Source organism: Apteryx rowi, unplaced genomic scaffold (assembly GCF_003343035.1).
Source record: "Apteryx rowi isolate R43461 unplaced genomic scaffold, aptRow1 scaffold_9, whole genome shotgun sequence".
NCBI classification, from domain to species: Eukaryota; Metazoa; Chordata; class Aves; order Apterygiformes; family Apterygidae; genus Apteryx; species Apteryx rowi.
In genome coordinates this window covers 6494216-6516237 of record NW_020451204.1, presented here as the reverse complement: position 1 = coordinate 6516237, position 22022 = coordinate 6494216, and the positions used below count along the sequence as shown (strand labels likewise).

The 22022-nt window shown below is 46.7% G+C and overlaps 1 protein-coding gene across 1 annotated transcript in view; it reads left to right on the top strand.

Annotated features, from left to right (window-relative positions):
- Positions 1-20464, top strand: part of FRMD4A (FERM domain containing 4A) — a 215620-nt gene extending 195156 nt beyond the window's left edge. Inside the window, exons 15-23 of the mRNA XM_026091166.1 lie at positions 1804-1937; positions 5510-5632; positions 8820-9048; positions 10308-10364; positions 10856-11093; positions 11602-11766; positions 13602-14461; positions 16996-17092; positions 18735-20464. Coding sequence (XP_025946951.1) covers positions 1804-1937; positions 5510-5632; positions 8820-9048; positions 10308-10364; positions 10856-11093; positions 11602-11766; positions 13602-14461; positions 16996-17092; positions 18735-18804 — 1973 coding nt within the window. The 3' untranslated portion in view covers positions 18805-20464. The remainder of the gene's footprint in view (positions 1-1803; positions 1938-5509; positions 5633-8819; positions 9049-10307; positions 10365-10855; positions 11094-11601; positions 11767-13601; positions 14462-16995; positions 17093-18734) is intronic.
- Positions 20465-22022: the final 1558 nt, after the last annotated feature.

The following is a 22022-nucleotide window of genomic DNA, read 5'->3' as shown; positions in this document are numbered from 1 at the left end:
GGCTTCTGTGGATAATAAGGGTCTGCTCTCTCTCTGCTGTTGCTCTACATAGGCAGTGGAGCCCCCCAAAAGTCACTCTGGGACACTGAGGGCTGAGAACCACTGAGCCAGTCCAGGAGAAACTGCTTTGAAAGCATTGCTGAGGCAAATTCTTCTCTGCAGGCACGAACCTAGAGTGAACTAGATGCCCTGCATGAAATCCCTGTGGAGGCACTCTAGGCACAATCTGCCTATATAAACATAGGTGTGTGGTGCCATTTTAGGTGGGTTAGAGTATCCCACTGCCAGTCTGAAAGGCTATGAGTCTCATAAGGTCCTGTGTCACATCTGCCACCCCATGGGAGATGTCTCAGATATCTTAGATCAGCAAATAGCACTAGACACCTCTGTTTAAGGAAAAGCAACCCTTTAACCTGTGAGAACATGGCAGCCCCGTCTACTCGGCCCAGCTTAAGGTCCCATATGGGATTTACTTAAAAATGATTTCAGATGCAGACTTAAACTGAGTCCCAGAGCTGTGTATAAGGTGGAGGTCAAGGGTGCACAGAGCTGCAGCTCTCAGTCATGTTCTGTGGATGGAGCAGGGATGCCACTGCTGAATCCACCACAGATACCAGAATTCAGCTTTCTGTAAACACGGCATGGGCAGTTGGAGCTACAGCTGTAGTTAACAACAATCAGTAATATGAGTGGAAAGGGTATGGGGATGGTGTTTGCCCCTTCTTGAGCTTGCTTTTCATCTCACAGTATGGCCATAGCCTTAATGTCCTTATTCTGTGATGAAAGGATGCACTCAGGGGGATCAGGGTGAAGTAGTGAATTCATTGTAAATTCATGCCCGAGCCCAGAGATTCATTAAAGAGGATGAGTGCTAAGCTCATCCTAAAAAAAATCAGCCACCTGTAAAAACTCAAGTTGGGCACCCAAAAATGGGATGCATCCAAAGTTGACCCTTCTGTGAGAATCTAGACCTTGGACAGTTATCGATGCATCATCCCAAACCAAAATAAAATCAGGAATCTCATCAGTATGTTCCCCATAAGAACTGAAGTCACAAATGCTGATGTGACATCTGAGTGAGAGTCTGACTTAATTCTGGATTTGCCAGAATCCAAGAGAATTGCATGAATTTATTTCAGTGGAAGTTGCTGGGTAATTGCCACTTGGAAAATCAAGTCATTTGGGCACCCAGCTTAAATATCTTGACCTACCTCTTAACAAGAAACAGCTATTATCCTGGGAAGTCCTCCTGCGGTTTATTGTTGTTCTGGTTTTGTTTTTCAGCTTAGCTTATTTTACAGCAATCTTTCTAGGTAATTTTGTTGCATTACATTTTTTTCATAAAGCAGACACTTAAGTGGATTGAATTAAGTATTTGCTACTAGAGTCTTTGCAGTTTTTAAATAAGCAGACTGTATTTCAGATGGCTTTTCCTAGGCTTGCTTTCCTCAAAATCCATCTCCAGTGCTTTGTAAACTGTACTATTATTTGCTATTGGGAACCTTCATGGGAATGGTATGTCTTTTTTTCTAGGATTTTACATGAATAAGTGTGTTGCTTTTATTTTTCTGGAAAATGATTACAGATGTCTTTGTATGCTCCACTGTCCAACCTCTGTCTGTTAGCTTAAGCATTAAGGATTTGCTGTAAACAAACATGACTGGGTAACACCTGCTTCATGTCATAGTCTGATTTCTTTTTGGAAAGACTGCATCCAAAGTATAGGCTTTGGTAAAATTCACAAGCACTCCAGATGTGTGTTCCGCTGTCAGCTGGCCTAGTGAAATCATTGTTTATTGATAGGTTCCCAAGAGTCAGATAGTTCTCAGTCTGCCAAGAAAGACATGCTGGCTGCATTGAAATCCAGGCAAGAAGCTTTGGAAGAGACACTGCGCCAGCGCTTGGAAGAGCTGAAGAAACTGTGTCTCCGAGAAGCGGTAGGCAATGGACATTTTATAAGTTGTAACACTTGGTTGCTTGCATTATTACAGCATGTTTGTTGTTTGGAAGAGGTATGGAAACAGCAGAAGCAAGTCCTTCTGCAGTCACCTCTTGCAAAGCATGTTGTACAAAGGCCTCAATAATGTCCAGTCATTTCAGCTCCAGATTGCAATGTCATGGGGCATTTTCCCCTCCAGAGGAGAGGGACCCAATGTCAGTTGGATATCCAGATGGCTTGGGGTTAGGAGGGCGTTGAGTATCCATGTCTCCTGTTTGAAGTTCTGAGATCTGAGCATCTGAGATACATTCAGCCAGGCTCCCGCTAGGCTTGTCATTGACTTTGGCAGGAATATGCATGTATCTAAATGGCATAGGGAGGATGTCCTGTGTACTGGTAACTCACTCCTCAAATGGCTTTTACTTTATTAGCAAAAAAAAAGTGACTGGTACACTTTCTTCCTAGAGCAGGTCTGACCTTAGGTGCTTTTCTTCTCCCTGCACATTCTTCCTGCTCCCAGCTACTCCCCAGTTTATCTGCTGCCTTCCAGCTCCATGTATTGCCTCGAGACATAGCCATCTCAGACAGCTGAAGAGCTAATTGTGTGGCTTATGTACAGCACATGGGGTCTCTCATTTGCTGTGCGAAATCCTCCATGTAGACTCCCTTCATCCAAAAAGCCCTGGCACTGCTGGAGAAGAATGGCAGTGTCATGGCAGACCTCGTGAAGATGAACCACTGGTGATCCCAGAGTGCTGGGGGAAAACAGGCAGGACAGCTGAGGAACTCATCTTGTAACCTTCCCACTCACCTGTCTGTTCATTCTTGGAGTTGTTGACTGGTTTAAAGATAAATTTAATATTTTTGGAAATGAAAACACTACTACAAATGTGCGTGGAGACACAGATTAGCAGCAGCTTACCCTTGGGTCATTCGGAAATCCTCATTTGTTTACCAGGCCTGGAAAAATCTGAATTTAACAAAAAGTCAGGATGTGTAACGAAACAGGAAGCTGGCTGCAGACAGTGGCACTGAGATCTTCCAGTTGTTGCTTAATATTTAATGTGTATTTCGCCTTTGACAAAAAGAGGGGAACTGGGTCACTGGCCACTGATTCAGCTTTCATTGCTCTTTGTTGCGATCGTCTGTGGCTTTAATGCCAACAAGAATAAGCTATGGAAAACAACTCTCAACGAAGAAAGTCAGCAGAAATCTCTGAGGCCCCAATTCCCCTCTTACTCAACGCGAGTGATCCTTTCTCACCTGAGAAGTCCTGGCTGACTTCAGCAAACAACTTAGGCTGATAAAGGTTGCAGGAGCAGATCCAGTCCCAGAAGTCCATCGAGTGCAGAGCTAAGATCAGCTGCTGGAAGTGATCACACACTCTTCAGGGACTGATGGACAAAGTTGAGAGCTGGAAGAATTTACCACCTTAAACTAACTCCACCTGAAGGTTAATGCCCTGCAGGAGTGTGCACAGAAGGGAAGAAGTGCCTGTGCCTCAGTCACGGGAGCTCACAGCCCAGTGCTCTGACTTTAACATGATCTTCATCTGTGGTGCAGCCTCAGACACTGCACTGTGCAACCAGGGCCCAGACACAAGCCCCCCACTGGAGCTTGGGGCCAGCAATAAGGAGCAATAACTTCTTAACATGCTGCAGCAAGGCTGCCTATCTATCAACACCTTAAGAGCTGGTAAAAAGTGTTACTGCTTTCTGCAGATGATCTGAGAGAGGCAGTTGATGGACGTTTGGGATCTGACCCAGTCTTGCAACCGTTCAGCTCATCCATCAATACCCTGCTGTTGGGAGCATTTCCTCTCAGACTGCCCAGAGTCCTTTCTGCTTTGGCATAGGAATGGCCAAAATAGAGGGAGAGAAGGAGGTGAATTAGGAGATGAAAAAGGGTTAAAAGTGGGGACATAATCAAATAGGCATGGTCAGAGCCATTCATAACAGTGGCATTGAGTTACCTCAGGCCATCACCACTCCAGTTACTTATTAATTTAGATTACATTTCAGGACTGTGTCTGTGAATACTTTTCAGCTTATGAAGGCAGCATGGTAGCCCACATTAATTTTATTCTGCTCAAATCTTGGGCATTTTACAGAAGATGTTAACTCTTTCCCTACTGCCCTACTTTATATTAAGTTAGGGGTTATAAAGAAAATGCCCTTGTTTCCCTCAGGAAAGGATACAAGAATCTGTGTCTTGATGCGATAGTTAGAGCCACATAACACTAGGAGAAACACGTTACAGAAGAGCAGCTGAAATAACTCTGCGGGGCTGGAATGGAGAACACAGAATGGGACCCACGAGATGCTGCAACAGTGCCTCTCACAAAAGTGGGTTGTGCACATCAGCACAGAGCTGTGCTACAAACCCGTTTTGCTGGGAACTGCTTAGAGGAAGGATTTGAAAAGGCCAGGTCCTTGTTTCCTAGTGACCTGAAAAGAGTAGAAAGAAAAACCCCATTAGGGAGCGGGGGAGAGGCCAGGGCAGGCAGGAGGGGCCTGAGCTGCGCACTCGCATTAAGGTCAGCCCCTGTTCTTTGGGATTCAGATGATTTAGGTTATTCTGCCAGCTGGATCCTCTCAAGGCTGATGCTAAAGAACACAAAAGTCTTTTGTCCTTCGTAGGGAGACTTTTGAGTACAAGAAGTTGGGCTGTTCTGGTAGTGAGGCTCCTGCCTTATTCTGTAGGCATTTGAATGCCTTTAATTCAGATATGTGTGGCTGTATTGTGCATGCCAGAAGAAAAAAACCCACAGCATTCACATCAATATTGGCACTCGCTGCTTCCTGTGTTCCATATATTCCTCAGCTCTGTGGAGTTTGCTTCGGATTTTGAACGAAACTTTGCAAATGACCCCATTGGTCTGACAAAGCATCACCTAGTATCACTCCAAAGCTGCTCACGACATCCCCTGGGTTTGGAAGGGGTTCTGATACACGAAGTGTTATCAGACAGGTAATTAGGTACCAGGCACCACTTTTAGTGACTATTTTCACTGCATTCCTCTCAAACACATCATGGGAATGTTTTAATGTGCAGGTCATAACCTGCATGGCTGTTGCCATTGGGGCTTTCTGACTCAGCAGGCCTGCATCCTGCATGAATGTTACCAACACAGTCAGATCTGCTGATCCCCCTTTCAGAAGCAAACCAGTAGAAGCTGTCCTTTCCTGCTAGCCCTACAGCACAGATGAAAATAATGCTGCAATCTGTTCAGCCTCAGGCCCCAAGGCACTAGGGATGGGCACCACCTACAAACCAGTGCTGGGCAGGCCACTAGCAGTTTTGTTCATTTTCCCCCCTATCAGCAAAATCCATACTGGTGCACAGGTTAGAAAAGTTCTCCACTCCAAGTGTCAGATCCCAGGCTGAGTTTGCAGGGCGGGATGCTCTCCTGTACGTATTATCAGCTGACTGAACTACATTCGGTGTTAATGAAAGACCGTGAACACCTGCCATTTTACAGTCACAGTTCAAGCGTGGTGGTGTGCTTTGCACAGGCAAGGACTCCGCTGCAGCGTTCCCCAGATAATTAACAGTATTTTCTTCTTGCAGGAACTCACAGGAAAGCTGCCACGAGAATATCCTCTAGATCCTGGGGAGGAGCCGCCTATTGTAAGGAGAAGAATAGGAACTGCCTTTAAACTGGATGAGCAGAAAATCCTGCCTAAGGGAGAGGTGAGGCTTTGCCCTTCCCTTACAGCCCCATTTCCCCACCTCAGGTCTCTAAGACGTCCAGCATGCATTATGTAGGGGCCATAATGTGTTTCCTTTAAATGATTGTAGTTGGTCATGGGGCCTTTTTTTTTTTTTTTTTTTTTCTTTTCGCACCAGAACAGGAAAGCAGAGAGAGGGTTAGTGGTCTTAGTTCAGACTTGGAGTCGAGCTTAAACCCTCACGGTTAAACCCTGGCTTTGCTAGAAGTAACAGAAATAGCCTGGATGACAACTGGACCAGTGATGATCCAGACACTCCAGTGACCAACTGCAGAGATTTGTACGAGTAAGGAGCGTACCAGGAGTCTCTTGAGCCATCTCAGCCTTGCTGCTGCCTGACATTTTTAGCACAAACAACCACTTGCTTTCTGCTTTAGCAGCAATCTGAATCGGAACCAGAAGCACCCAGGTATTTTTCCCCTAACAGGGGAGAAAAGCACCAGAAATATCCATCTTAGCCCTGCAAAAGCAAAACAAAAGCATTTTACTCCCCAATCCTTAAACAAAAGAGCTTTCGTCCCTACCTATAGGGATCTGGAATTATGTTTTTCTAAGTTTGCCAGGGAGTGTTTGTTCTCTTCCCTGGCTCCCACAATGTGCTGGGTCAGTGCCCTGAACCGTGGCTGTGAAAACAGGCCTGCAGCAGCTGGAAGGCGGGACCGGATTCACAGAAAAGCCATTGTCTGCAGAGACGCATTTGTCTCAAGACACTTGTGTATATTCCAGTTTTGAGTTTCCTTTTTATTTTTGTAAGAGGAGAGACTGGATCTGGTGTGACTGTGTGGTTTAAGGCTCAGTTCAGCCAGGGAATTAACTGTTTGTCGTTTTGTTGGCATTTTCCTTCTGCTGAAAAAATAAACAGCCGGAGATCTTTGGTTTTGTTCTCAATGGAGCCTGGGAGAGGAATTCCACTGAAGTCAAATATTCATGAACTAGCACATTTAATTAAGCTTTTCAAAGGGAAGCACTGCTTTGCTAGGTTACTCCTAAAAGCCCTGCAGTCTGTTGGCTGCTCTGTTTTATAGCCTGATTTCCAGCTTCCCCAGATCCTACTGCTAAGAGGCAGCTTTTGGGGCCACTGGGTGAGGAATCTCCTTATTCCAGCAGAAGGGTTAGGTAGGCAGGCAGGAGACCATGACGGTAAAGCAGCTCCTCCCTGTTGCAGGCACTCTCCATTTTGGCAACAGCATTTCAAACATGCTGACTCAGTTTTTCCTTCCTCCCACCTTTTTCATCTGTCAAACTTTGACTGCCTTGAAAATCATAAATTTCTCTTTTTGAAGAATAATGTTGGGCTGTGTTTATTTGGCTGCCTGTTTTAGAGCTTTTAGAGGCCACTGATGATTTTCATATACTTTTCAGCTAGTATGAATGTTAGAAACTAAATTTAAATCAAAAGGTGAAATTCTCCCATAATCACATAATTCCATGACTGAAATGACCAACTGTGATGGGGACCTGAAGCAAGGCACTTCCATCTGAAGGCAGACGATAGCCCTCATCTTCTGAGGTTTTATTTATTGGGGCCTCACTGGAAGAAAATAGACAATAATGGCCAGGAGGAAAATGAAGATGTTTTTTCTAAGATATCTTGGGTGATTTAGGACTGAATCTGTGAAGGCCTGAAATTACAGCTCACGCCAAACTCTCGTTAACTTCAGTAAGAGCTTTGTCAGAGCATGAATTGCAGGGTAGGGTCCTATTGTATTTCTTGGTAATTGCCCCTACCTGGTCCGTAATCCCCATTGCTGACTCCAGGAAGGATTTTGCCAGAACACAGCAAACCAGGTTCCCAGCCTTAGAACTCTATTGTGTCAAATCCACTTTTAATAACTTTGATATTGACAGAGCTTATAAATTCTTCAAAAAGGGACCTCTTAAAAAGGTGGGCGTGGAAGGTCCAGTATTCAGTAAAGTGAGAAAATTTATAATTATCGTTTTAAGGCAATGCTGCTCACTCATTGACAACAGAGTGATTTTTTTAAGCCAGAAGCCCAGAATAAAAACTTAAGAGGACCGTTTCAGTCCGATTAAAATTCCCACAGCATCAGCTCTCGCAGCATACACTGCTTCTAAGTGAAGAGAAAGGATCTGAATTTGCATAACAGGAGGATCTCCATGAACATGTGGCTATCAGCGCTTGTGATTTGAACACATTTCATTAGAAGTAAAAGAGTTTGGCTTTTTTCCCTAATTTACAATGTATTGTGTTCCCTTTTCTAGCAGACCAACACCAAAAACTCCATTCAGTTGGGAAAGGTAGCCAAATACATTACAAACAGCAAATAACTTGAAGATCACAGCCTGGGGTCCCTGTGTGCCAGGAAGCACTGTATCAGCTTCTGTGCTGGCATAAATCTGCCTAGATCCCTTGACTTCAAAGCGTAACTAAAAATCAGTAGGTAGCTTCCAGAGTACACCTGGTTGCATTTAGAAACTCTGCTGAGACCCTACAGTGGCTAGCGCTGGAGCCGTCCGGTGTACAGAAAGCCTTCTGTTACACACTGTGCTCGCTCTGAGATCACCCTTATGGCTTATAACTCGAGGAGACGATTTTCTGGTGCAATGCGATACAGCAGCCCATAATTACACCAGCTCATACTTGCCCCTGGGCTGTGATGGCCATACACCAGGGAGGAATTAGCCATCTTCTCCCTTGTTTCCCCAAAGAGATCGGCGAGCGTTGAACAAACCTGTCAAGAAAGTTAAAGCTGTAGCTTTGCATACATACGAGGGCTGATATTGACTGGCGCTCAAATATGGGAGTAAGAAACAGGAACAAGGAAAGGGTGGAAGGCAGACATTGCCCAAAAGGCAGGTGTAAAAGTATGAATGTGTCAACAGTAGAGCATCACTGAACTGGGCCATGCTGAACTGCGTGTAAAGCCAGCTAGCACAGGGGGCTAGGGCTGGAGCACAAACATCCTTCTTGTATGTGTCATCCCTCCCACAAGTCGTGCTCCCAGCCATTCGTCTGAGCAGTTGTAGGTGGGAAGGGTACCCACAGGTAGGCCTTGAGATTAGGAGAGCAGCATGATGATAGATGTTTTCCTGATGGAGAGTTTTGAGCGGTCAGGCTCTTGGGGAGCTTCCCCATGGCCAGGCAAGGGGAGTTTGATGGCAACCACAATCTATTTCCCTTTTCCAAGGAGGCAGAGCTGGAGCGCCTGGAGAGGGAGTTTGCCATTCAGTCTCAGATCACAGAGGCTGCCCGACGCCTGGCGAGCGACCCGAATGTCAGCAAAAAGCTGAAGAAACAGAGGAAGACGTCCTACCTGAACGCCCTGAAGAAACTGCAGGAGATCGAAAACGCCATCAATGAGTATCGCATCAAATCTGGAAAGAAGCCAACCCAGAGAGCATCCCTGATCATAGATGGTAAGTGGGGCTCAGTGCCCAAAACATCACGGAAGGGTCCGTAGAGTACAGGGAGCAGAGCAAAATTCTTGCCTTGAACTCATGGTTTGGGGCATGGATTTCCCCTCCTTTTCTTCCCTCTCCAGGGGTGCTGGCAGTTGGGCTGCCATTTCCCATACTAGCGTGCTGTCAGATCGGTATCTGTAGAAGCTGGAGTGGGCTGTGTGCAGCGCATTAGGGATGTGCTGGCTCACAGAGCAAGAGGCAGTGTCATGCTGTAGATTATAAGTGTGTCAGGAAACCAGACTGTGGTTCCTTTGTTCACCTATAAAATCGCTCTGTTAACATCTCCTCCAGAGTGGTGCTGTACAAATGTAATTAGTGTTAGCAGATTAGGGTGAGCTCTCTTGCTGAAAGGCATCTGTAAAATCAAAATGGTACAGTGTCATTGCTGTGTTAAAATGCTTTTTTTCTTTTTTTTCTTCTTTTTTTTTTTTTAACAATGTAGTTCTCAGGGCACTGTATGGTTTAGTGGGTTGTTGATTGTTTTTTCATGAAATCCATTAACTTTCTTTGGTTCTTTCTCCCTCACTGATTTCATCATTTCCCTTTGACTTGCAGAGCATTTCTCTGTGCCTTTATAGCAGGAACTGAGATTACAGCTACTGTATTTGTGACTTGGGTACCAAGTTGACCGCAGCCAGGATTAGCAGGTGGCCCTGAAGGACATGGGATAGGGAAGGCAGCTCAGATGCATTCACGGCAAGGACTTGGGAGCTTTTTCTTCTGTTGCTGCAGAGAATGCTCAGAAAGTTTTCCCTGAATTACACAAAACTGAAACATAGTGTGAGCCTTTAGCAGCAGGATGACCATTTTAGAAAGGCAAAGGTCAAACCCAAAGTCCTTAAGGCCTGAGGTCCACAGCAGATACAAATCTGATTTATGGCGTTGTGCCATTTTACATCCTCTGGAGATCTCAGCTCTCGGTTATGACTCAGTCTTAATCCCCATTAATTGAAAAGAGTTAGCAGCTCCCTGAAAGGCAGTCTGTGAGCAAGAGACCTGGCCTGCAGATTTCCCCAGCTCTGCCCTCCAAGACTGAGAGTGGGCTGATTCAGTTATTTATAGGTATCTTCTTGCCTCTTGGCTATGTGAGGAAGAAGATGTGGGTGGTTGCTTAAGGCTAAGACTCAGTGGAAGAATATGCAATGAATGCAGTTCAGCATTCAGTCACTGTGATGCTTCTGACCCTCTGACCATCTTTATTTTCTTCCCCTCAGAAGGAAACATTGCCAGTGAAGACAGCTCCCTCTCGGACGCCCTTGTTCTCGAGGACGGTATGTTGGCTGCTGCATATTCTAAAGTGCAGTAACAAAACAGAGAGGGATACATGAATTACTGACTGACACCCAAAGTGGAGGAAACGTTCTGTATAATAATCCACCCAAACTTCCCAGTGCCAAAAAGGCTCTGGCCTGAGAGGAGTTCCTCCTGATTCCAACTTGTAGTCAGCCTGGAGCTGGGACTATTGCCACAGTTACTGCTCTGAATTCCCGTAAGAGACAGTCCCAGAATCTTCCTTTCTTTTCTCTTAAGATTTCAATAGATTTCATACAAAGTCACTCACTCTTGCTGGCCATTCCCCTCCAAAATGGGAATATCAGCTGGTGCACTTCTGAAAGTTAGGCCTTCCGTTGGCTCCTGAATGCAACCAGTGGAAGCGTGCTGATAGGAACCAGGCTCTCGAGGTGTGATGCTGCCCCCCTGGGTAATGCTGGCATCGGAGGTGTCACAAAACCATCACCTCTCTCCCTCTTTCTCTTCACAGAGGATTCTCAGGTTACCAGCACAATATCCCCTCTCCAGTCCCCACACAAAGGACTCCCTCCCCGGCCACCCTTGCACAACAGGCCTCCTCCTCCACAGTCGCTAGATGGCCTCCGGCAAATGCATTACCACCGCAACGACTACGACAAGTCGCCTATCAAACCCAAGATGTGGAGCGAGTCATCCCTGGATGAACCCTATGAGAAGGTCAAGAAACGCTCCTCACACAGTCATTCCAGGTGAGCTAGCCATTTTGAATGCCCCACCAGATAAACATCCTCTGCTTTTGGGAGGGAAGGCTGTGAGCCCCCTTCTAGGAGGTGCTGTTGTTGCTGGTAATGACCAGGGTTATGTGCCTGAAACAGCCTCTAACTGAGTCAGGCTCTTTCCAAAACTCATGGCAAAACTGTTCCTTACCAAAAGGAGACGCTTATGCATTTTGGCCAAAAATTGTATCATAAAAAGTAGCCTGCAATCACACAACTGCTGCTTGGTACTTCACTGTTATTTTGAAAGACGGTTAGAAAGGAAGGACAGTGGATCCTCTTAGGGCTTTAACCGGGCTTGGCCTTGACCTTCAGCTACTGCAGAAGCAAAAGCCTGCAGCAGCAGTGCAGAGTAGTGGCTGACATGGCTCCCACTCACCCCTGCAAGACCACAGGCGTGTTCCTGAGACCTGGAGTGAGTCGGGGGAGTCCCTCATTCAAATTCCTGCCTGGGAACTGAAGCACAGTGTTTGCTTTGCAGCAGTCACAAGCGGTTCCCCAGCACTGGGAGCTGTGCTGAGGCGGGAGGGAGCAGCTCCCTGCAGAACAGCCCCATCCGGAGCCTTCCCCACTGGAACTCCCAGTCCAGCATGCCGTCGACGCCAGATCTACGGGTACGCAGTCCACACTACGTCCACTCCACACGGTAAGTCCTCCTGGCTCCACAACAGCCTCAACTTGCTTACACTAACATAACTATTCTTTGTTTTGTCCTTCTCCTAGTATGTTAATTCCCAGTTCAGGGAAGCACATGTACCAGTCCAATTCATGTCAGGGGCTCAAGTACTGTCACCAGGAAGCAATCTCCCCTGAACTTAGATCCTGAAATCACTTCTGATGAACATGATCTTGCCCCTCATCACCCCCTCAGAGTAATCAAGGCTTTATTCTGCTGGGACCTCTCATCCCGGCGACTGTTTTGAGGCATTACCAACCCCATACCACTTTTAAAAGGGTTGTGGTACTACTACTAATTTCTGCAGTAAATTTCTCCACAGATCCAGCTGGAGATAAAATATCATTTCCTTTCTGTTGTGAAAGGTTGAGTAGTGTTAATTCTCTCTCATGGTGACAGATAAAGTGTGTGCACATGTGTGCGCTTATGTGGAGAGAGAGCCTGTCTGTTCAAAGCAAGCCACCCAGGGATCCCGTTGGCCAAGGGTTGATGATGGAATAAGCTGAAGTGTTAGTTGAAGGGAGGGGATTTGATGTGCATGGCCAAATTTGACTCAGATTTTCAGCAAGATTTCTACAACTGTTCAGCATCGGTGTTATTTTGCTCTCATGGCAAATTCCCAGGGATTCTGAGGGAAACAGAGCTGAGCTATAGCTGTGTGCTGTTAGGTATCCTGCCCTGAGAATACTGCCCTAACATCATTTAGCTTGGCATAAATCAAGAGTAATGCCAACACATCAGACTAGGGCAGAAACACTACAAGGCATTAAGGCCCTGGGTTAAGTTTGTTACAAGTTTTTGGATGAAGGTGCCTTTCAAGAGTGCAATGTTTGTTAACACTAGAGCTGAGCTGCATGAGAGACGAGAAGTGGCCTTGACTGGTTATGGGGCATTTGGGTGCTTGAAACAACCATCGCTCAGTCTGTGGCTCATTCATGAGCTGTTCGCCCTGGCCTTGGCCGTCTGTCATTTGGGCTGTGTGAGTCATCGCCGGGCGGTGTTCCTGCTCCTTGAATGGATGGCTGAAACTCTCCAAACAGCCCGGATGAATAGAGACCACCCAGACTTGGCTATGAATCAAGCCTTGTAAACTTGCAAATCAGGGTAGTTGCCTGAAGGACTGTCACCCGCTGACAGACTTAAGCGCATTACCCACAGCCAGTCTGCAGTAAAATGTAGCTACTTCACAAAGGTGAATTTTCAAAGGCTGGTGGAGAAACCACTGCATTTTGGGCTAAGGGTGGTCTCTCTCTCTCTCTCTCTCTCTCTCACTAATGCAAGAAAGACACCAGGTGAATTGTACCTGTGCAGGCCATTCACAGACCACATGCGAGGGAATCCCACCACCTTTGAAGCTAAGGTCTGAGGGATTTACAGAGTTGGAGCAAGGTGAACCTAACAGCACAGGGATGGTGTTGAGCTAAATAGCTCTGCCACAGGGCTGCACCGGCAAAGCCAAGGGCTCAAGATGCCCAGGTTTTGCCCTTGAGACTGGGTCTTTCCTGGGGTGGCCAGTAACAGAGTATTTGCACCAGGGAAGAGTTTATATCCCTTGTAGTGCTGCAGACAGAATGCCACCTCCAAGAAGACTGGAGAGGAGCAGGAGTTGGACCTAATCACCCCAAACCTCCTGGCAGGGAAGCAGGTTGCTTTACAGCCTGTGACCCCACACAGTGCTGGAGGGGTCCAAGTTTTCAGCGCCCTCATATTCCCTTGCCACCGACTCTGGCCTTATGCGCGGAAGGGAAGGGGAAGTGTTTCATCCTGTTGGCTTATCAGCCTGAATGTTTTCCTGGTACCTGCAGGTCAGTAGACATCAGCCCGACCAGACTGCACAGCTTAGCTCAGCACTTTAGACACCGGAGCTCCAGTTTGGAGTCGCAAGGCAAGCTCCTCGGGTCAGAAAATGAGACAGGGAGCCCCGATTTCTACACCCCAAGGACTCGTAGCAGTAACGGCTCTGACCCCATGGACGACTGCTCTTCCTGCACCAGCCATTCCAGCTCTGAGCACTACTACCCTGCTCAGATGAACCCCAACTACTCCACCCTGGCTGAGGACTCCCCCTCGAAAGCCAGAGAGCGGCAGAGGCAAAGGCACAAATCAGCAGGCAACCTGGTCTCTTCCAATTCAGGGAGCATGCCCAACCTGGCTGCGAGGAACGGGACGGGGCACCACCGAGTCTATCTGCACAGCCAGAGCCAGCCTTCCTCCCAGTACAGGATCAAAGAGTATCCCCTGTACATCGAGGGCAGCTCCACGCCCGTGGTGGTGCGGAGCCTGGAGAACGACCAGGAGGGACACTACAGCGTGAAAGCACAATTTAAAACCTCCAACTCCTACACAGCAGGGGGAATGTTTAAGGAGAATTGGCACGGGGATGAAGTGGACTCCGTCAGGCTGACCCCCTCCCGCTCCCAAATCATAAGGACTCCATCTCTGGGCAGAGAGGGCCACGAGAAAGGTTCGGGTAGGACTGCCGTGTCGGACGAGCTCCGGCTGTGGTACCAGCGGTCCACGGCCTCCCACAAAGAACACAGCCGCCTCTCGCACACAAGCTCCACTTCCTCGGACAGCAGCTCCCAGTACAGCACATCTTCGCAAAGCACCTTTGTGGCGCACAGCAGGGTCACGAGAATGCCTCAGATGTGTAAAGCAACGTCAGGTGAGAGCCGGTTCCAGGCAAAGGGATGGGAGGGCCAGGGGGCTTCACGCAGCCTGGTTTCACGTCAGGCATTACACTGCGGCTTAAGAGTGATGCCAGACTATAACATATTATCTAGCCTTCATATACAGCTCACCACAACCTGTTGGCTTAATGCTGGGGATAAGCCTTATCTGAGATACTCATCAAAGGAGTTTTTTTTTCCATACAAGTCATTGCTTTGGAATGATTAGTTCAAAAGACAGGGAGAGACCCAAAGCCCCGTTGTCATCAGATCTTTCCTCAGACTGCAGTATGCATTTGGCTGATGCCACTAGGGACTGAACACAGAGAAACTGCGGGGGAGCCACTGTTAGTATTCAGAGTGAGGGGAGTGATGAAGCAAGCTACAGATACGCACAGACTAGGAGAACTGTACGTCCTCAGTAAAACACTAAAGGCACAAGAAAGGTTAAGGGTTAAAGGAGGAACATTCCAGCCCTTCCGCCCCCTGCAAAAATGTTTGAATGATGACATCTTTGTGCACTACTGATACTTGGCTTTCTCATGCAACTCCAATAGCTATGCTGATCATATTCTGAATTTCAGAATGCTCAAGTTTGTGCAATAGTAGGCCCCCTGTCACGTTCAGAGTTTGCAATACTTGTTAATATTAAACAGTGAGAAAACAGTCAAATTCATTACACTGAAAAGACCGCTAAGTATTATGAAACAGTCCAAGGTTAAATATTTACTGGCCATCAATCACCATTGACAAGCCAGTTTGTATAGATCAAGGATTTGCTAAAAACTTGAATCCAGCCCAGTGTGGCTGGGAGAGAAGGTTAATCAGAATTTGTGCAGTACCCATCTCCTCCTTTCCATGTGCCTCAGCCTTGACACAGGAGACACCATTGCCACAGGCTCTAGCAGCCTTCTTGAGCCAGCCAGCAGCACATCATTTACATGTGCTGGTATTTGGCTTTCTGACATCTGAGCATCACGCTCGTTTCCCAGTGACTGCCACGCTGACATTGGCTGAGTTTTTGTACTTGCCACTGACCCTAGCGTGGAGTCAGAGAGGCAGTTTGACACCAGAATCCTCCCATGCCATTAACAACTGCCTGATAAAAGGATGATTTATGTGTAGTGCCACGGTATTCAGGAGGCCTAGATGTGAACCAGGACACAATCAAATGGCTGCTGGAACCATCCTGTGTCTCTTAATATGAAAAACTGTCTTCCTCCTCTTTGATTAATGGACATTTCTGTTTCAGCCAGCAACAGAAAACACAAGAACATTTAAAAAAAAAAAAATCCCCCCCAAAATCCTTTGCCTTGCTTAGCTTTGAAAACAGTATCAGTTTAGTTAGGAAATCTAGAAAGGAAAACAGTACTGGGGTGGGGGGTGAATTAAAACCACTCAGTCAGTTTGTTCCCCCCACCCAACTGGGACTTAAAATCTAAATGTGATCTCTGGGCAGTGCTGTGGTAAGTATGCTCAATAGTCACAGCTTGTCATGACCAGCTGGCAGTGTGGGTTAGTTTTGCATTCGGAGAGTCAGCTCCTAATTGTGACTATGGGAAGATACTGACCTCAGGGGCTGTCAGCTAGAAGGAACAAATGAAAATTTATTTTTCTCGCCAAGTGTCATTTGGCAGCAGCTAAAGAATTTAATGGCACAAAGAGGATGTTAGGTAGAAACATCTATCATTTAGCCGATAACCCCTAGCTGATATGTCTATTGGACCTCACGCTGTCCTTCAAAGAGTACTGTACTCCGGGGCATGCATTAAACTCGGAGACTCAACACTGTATGGATTCAAGAAGGAAAGAATAGCCAAGTGGATTTCTTTGCTAGACCCTCACAGAGGAAACTCCCCTGAGAACCACTGCCAATGTTACATTTTTAGTCCTGCTTGTTTCTAGCTTCATTAAAGTAAGATCAGCCTTCTTTAGTCCCATAGTAGCAAGTTCACCAAAGCCAAACTTCTTTATTTCAAATGCACAGTGAGAAGCAGTTTTAGCTTTTGAAATCTTCAGAGCTGTTTTGTTCCTCTGCACATGAAGTAGTGTATTTGTGCAGACACTCGCTGAGATCCCCCACCATCTCTGAGCCTGTTGGGTTGGGCTGCTCCTGTTGAGATCCCATGGAGATGCACAGCCAGGCCCCGCCAGTTTGGATGGCAGGGGCAGCAGCAAGACAGACTCATTAGCCTTACGCTGGGAGAGGTGTGGTGTTTCTCATTCAGGGCTTGGGAGAGTCCAGATTGTTGTATTCAGCTGAAGGCTGGGCTGAAAAAAAACATTCCTGTGGCTCTGAAGACAGGTATGGCCCATGACATGCAGCAGCGTCAGTACCAGGCTTGCTGCTCCCATGCCAACATTTGGGCAGAGCCGTTCAAGAACTGAATGAGTTGTGCCTCCTAGGTTGTGTTTACACACAACTGGACATGTTTCTGCTGGTCTGATCAGCCGATGCTTCTGAACCACCCTGACCTTTATGCCTTCATCTGACCGGTTATTTTTCTCCACCCTTTGTTTTTTCTTTCAGCTGCCTTACCTCACAGCCAGAGAAGTTCAACACCGTCAAGTGAACTAGCAGCCACGCCACCAGGCAGCCCCCACCACATTCTTGCATGGCAGACTGGGTGAGTTTCTATGGGATCTGGTTAGAGGATTCACCTAGCTCAGTGCAGGGATCTAAAAGGTTGTGGTCATCAGGAGAAATCCACAGGAGAAATCCACAAAAAAGGGTGAAAGAAGTCTTGAAGGTTCTCCCTGCTTGGACACAGCCTCTTTCCTTCAGTTTTCCATATGCTGAAATAATTGATCTTTTCCAGCAAATACCATGCTGGCTCTCCAGACCAAGGAGATCTTTGTTGCAAAGGCAAGGTTAGATGCTTCCCATATTTGTATGTGCAGCAACCACATTTTACTACTAGGTTTTCCCTAGCAATGGGACTTAATAACCATTAAGTGCATCTTTTTTTCAGCCACTTAATGCACTTCACCAAAGCACAAGTGAGTCATTATATGCAGGTAGCCATTACTCATGTAAATGTAGTAATTGGGTTCTTTAACCTCTTTGTGAGGTTAAATTGAGGCAGGGAGTTTAAGGAGTAAACAGAAAGCCTTTTGCAAGGTCCTGTGGGTATTCTCAAGGAATGTCCTGTAATTTTGTCCTATCACATGAAATAAATATCATTTCAAGATCCCATCTAACTCAGCATATCCCAAATATTTGCATCTAAGTTGAGTTTGGTGATACCAGCTAGAAAGTTTCATACTACTGACCTCAAAATACCCTAGGCCCTACAGTAGAAAACCAGATACAGTTTTCTGAGTTGTGAATTGGGACTAGGAGAGTTAACTCTGCAGATATTTTACTGTGCAGCCACTGGAAAATCCCATGTTCTTTAATTTCTTCCTGTCACCTATGACCAAGTTTGACCTCTGGTTTTATTCCAGTGTCACCTGTAAACTGCACTTTAAAATGGACATGAGGAGATCCATAACCACAAATCCATTCTACCTTGTTTGAATTTTAAATTCATACATTTGACATCCAGCTTCATATGGTCTTTGAATCTGCTTCCAGCTTTAGAACAGGATAATTTTCCTGGTCTTATTTCACAAAAAGTCAAGATATTGCAAGACTGGCAAAATGACAGCTATCTTAAGTGTACACAGAAATTTCCCCTATGAAGGGCTTGAATCTGGACTCAGGTCTTAGTCTCCATTCCAGTCCTAATTCCTTTGAATACCTCCACAATGAGCAGAATTAATACTGGTTAGCAGACAGCTGAGAATTTTGTTGGGAAACTCTGACTGTTATTATTTCCATTCAAGAAAACTGCTACTCCCTGTCCCTCATAGCAAAAAAACTCAAGCCAAATTCTCAGCTGGTGAAAGCAAAGTTACCTAGATTTATACCTTAGGATCTGCACCAACAACCAGTGCAAAAAGAATCGGCGACAGATCAGTACTTGTTTCACGCTTGAGCAGAATACCCAATGCGTATGTATAAACATATAAGGGGCAGGTACCGTTTGCCATCAGATGCACGACACAAACTCCCCCACTGCAAGAACAGGTTGTTATCTCCCAGCATGAATCAAAAGATTTGCAGTTCTCCCAGACATGTTTTTGTGTCACTAACTCTTTTTCTTAAGATGATTCATCAGCTTGTTTCCCCACTGGATTAATAAGCTCGTAACAATGTCTGTGTCAGTTCTTTTCTTTAACATTTCCTCTTTCCTCTTTCCTCCTTTTTTGCTTTCCTTTGTTCAGAGAAGCAACAGACAACTCACCCACTATGGATGAGTCTCAGTCTCCAACCCACCAAAGTACTGATGAATAGAGGTATAGTAAGGGAATGTTTTGTTCTTTCATCCTTCTGCCCTGTAGTCTGTGCGCCACGAATACAATGCAAATAACTGGCATCCCACTGTCCCAGAGGAGCAGGCGTTTTAATTGTGTGGCTGTTTATTTGGCAACAAGGCTTCCTTCAGTTCTTGGAAAAACAACTTGAAAGCATCTCTAAGCCTCGTCTGTGTCTTTTCAGCAAGCTTGTGACTCTTGCATTTTCCTCTGTGAAAGAAAGAGGACTTCTTCCTCAGCAAAAGAGGGCTGCAGGCCAGCCGGGCTGGCAGCGCAAGTGTTCAGACAGAGGTGGAGCAGGCACAGAGAGCAGGCAATAGCGACAGATTCATGGCTGGAGACGTTTCAAAGCCGTGTGGCAAAGCACCGCGGGGAGGCTCTGGGAGCAGCGAGGCAGGGAGGCGAGGCCTGGGGGCACCTGGATTGAGCTGCCAGCACGGCGCTGCAGCCATGGCACCGAGCCCTCCTTTGCTCCTGCTCTCCTGCCTCAGCGGAAAGCTGTGAAGGCAAAGGCTGTTAGTAGCGATGAGGTTTCAGGGAGCGAGGAACAACCCTGGCCTGGTTCCTGTGGGAAGACAGAGGAGGCAGGGTGGAGGGAATGAAAAAACCCTCAGAGTATTTCTGTTTTAATTAAACTGCAGTCATTGTCTGACACTCATTTGAATCTGCAACCATTCACAGCTGGAATCTGTCAAGTATTTCAAGCCTAGCTTTAGAGAGATAACCCATAAACCTCCATACTGCAGCACAGAGCCGGGAAACAAAAGGCCCTTTAAAACACAGCCGAGTAACCTCCTCGCTCAGGTCCCTCGCAGACGAGCACTTCTGTGCCTGGGCCCCAGACAAGCCAGGTGGGAAACACAACAGAGAAAGCAGGAACCGCCCGACTGCATCAGATCTGAGATCAGTCCCGCAAGGTGGGCAGGGAGCCGAGGAAGAAGCGAGAACCCCACAGTTAAGCAGGGAGATCTCCAACATTTGGTCCCAGTACAGTCTCTGACTTAGGAGTTGGTTCAAATCAAAGCACAAGAGAGAAACATCAATTCTGAATATTATTGTGCAAATATAACAGCCATTTTTAAAAATCTTGACAAGATTTTGACATCAATGTTTTCCCCTGGCAAGGAGGTCCACAGACTAAGCCAGGAGCTGATCCTGATCTGAGCTCTAAGATGAAGAGCAGAGAAAATTCCCATAAACTGTAGAGTCTCTTCCACTCTGTGCAAGCAAACAGAAAGCCATGCAGCAAAAGAAACTGTAGCTTGTAAAAAGAGGTGCCCCAAGAGGAGTACTAGGCCACCTACGACAAAATACTGTCCTTTCCGCAGTGCGCCCGGCTCCCTGTCTTTAGTCACTTGGTTTTGCTGTTCCTCCTAGCTCACCTTGCAAAAGCCACGTCACTGTGGGATTGCCAAGTGACGCGCAAGCCTCTGCCCGCAGCAAAGTGCTACGGACAGTCAGCGAGGTGCTTCAAGACTGCATGCGCTGGGGCAGCCAGGTCTGCCCCGAGGTCCCCGCACAGCCAGCGCTGCGGCCACACGCGCAGACAGCAGCGTTCCCTCCCCAGGCGCAGACAGACCCGCGTGTAAGGCGTGCGCAGACGCGCTGCGCTACAGCACGGCGTGGTGGCAGCACCTCATCAGCACAGCACGCCTCCCCTGCCTCCCTGCTGCGACGTGACCTTCCCTTCAGGGCGAGGTGCCCTTCACTTTGTGCCCTTACAGGGGCCAAAGCAAACTCGGTCAAGGGAGGGCTGTGCATGCTGAGCCCACCCCCAAACATCAGCTCTGGGGTACCTGCAGAGTCCAGTGGCGTTTGTGGATATACTACATTCCTCCCCATAATACGATGTTTTATGTGCATGCTTGAACTTTCCAGGAGCCCTCGTCGTCCTAACAAAGTTTCCTTTCTCCCGCAGGAGCTACAACGATAGCTGTTTCCTGGATTCTCCCCTCTATCCAGAATTAGCAGATGTCCAGTGGTATGGACAGGAAAAAGCCAAGCCTGGGACTCTAGTGTGAACCCCTGACCTCAATCGAATCACATCAATGCCATTCTGAGATCACCTCACTGCCTCTCATTTGCCTTACCCAGATGCACTGTCACCCAGCACCAGCTTCAACTCGAGCACTTTTCTCACGATGCAATTCAAGACAACATTGCAGAACGCCGGCCCTGAGGCATTCACCACAACAGCGATGGACAGCAGCGTATCCGACTGCCACAGACTGCTACACATCCCTCCCGGAGCCCACAGGGCAGCGGATGCAGACAAACAACCATCTTAGCAGTCAGTCGGCAATTTAAAAATTGTTTTTCTTTTTAAATAATGGAAGCCTTTCAAGGCTCACATCAAATCTTATTGTTCTGTGGCATGTAACAGTAATAAGATTTCCATGACCTGCAATCTGAAGCCAACAGAGCATTAGTTTAAAGGGGTGGGGGTGGGGGGGGAAATGGGACAGATGCTGGGAAATAGATATCATCATAGTCCTGCAAGTGCTTCTTTTATGAAACAGTAAAGATCCTGTCACTTCAAAGATGCATCAGAATCTCACAATCAGATCTGCACTGCCAAAGATCGCCAAACAAACATCAACGAGTGTTCAGCAAATTATTGAAACAAGAACATCTCTCTAATTTAACCCAGTGACAGACACGACCATCTCCTTTATCAGAAAACAGCATCTCCTTCTTCACTTTGAGCCCATCTAAAATAAGTGAAATAATCCAATGCTCTGAAGACACACTGGAGGTCTGGGCTGGTATCATAGTGTCGGTGTCTACAAGCTACTATAAACTGGACAGACAAGGTTTACAAAGGCATTACCTAAAGCAGAGGCAAGTACTGCTACTCATAACATCTCTGTGACTGGCACAGATTACATACCAATACACAGAGAGGTTGGGGTTGTTGTTTGGGTTTTTTTTAATACTCAGATGAAGATAAAAATTGCCAAAAACCTTTCTACAAATAAATACAGCCAATAAATTCTAATCTATTTCTGCACAAAGTGTTAACACGAAATCAAAGGGAAAGCACATCACAATCTAATAATTGACACGGTAAAGCTGCATTAACATATCTGTTCGAATTATCTTACCTTCGTTAGCACCAGTGTAGCAAAGGGCTCATCACCAGTGTACTGCTGTGTGGGAGAACCGGTCTGTCGGGAAACGGACGGGATCAGCAGCGGG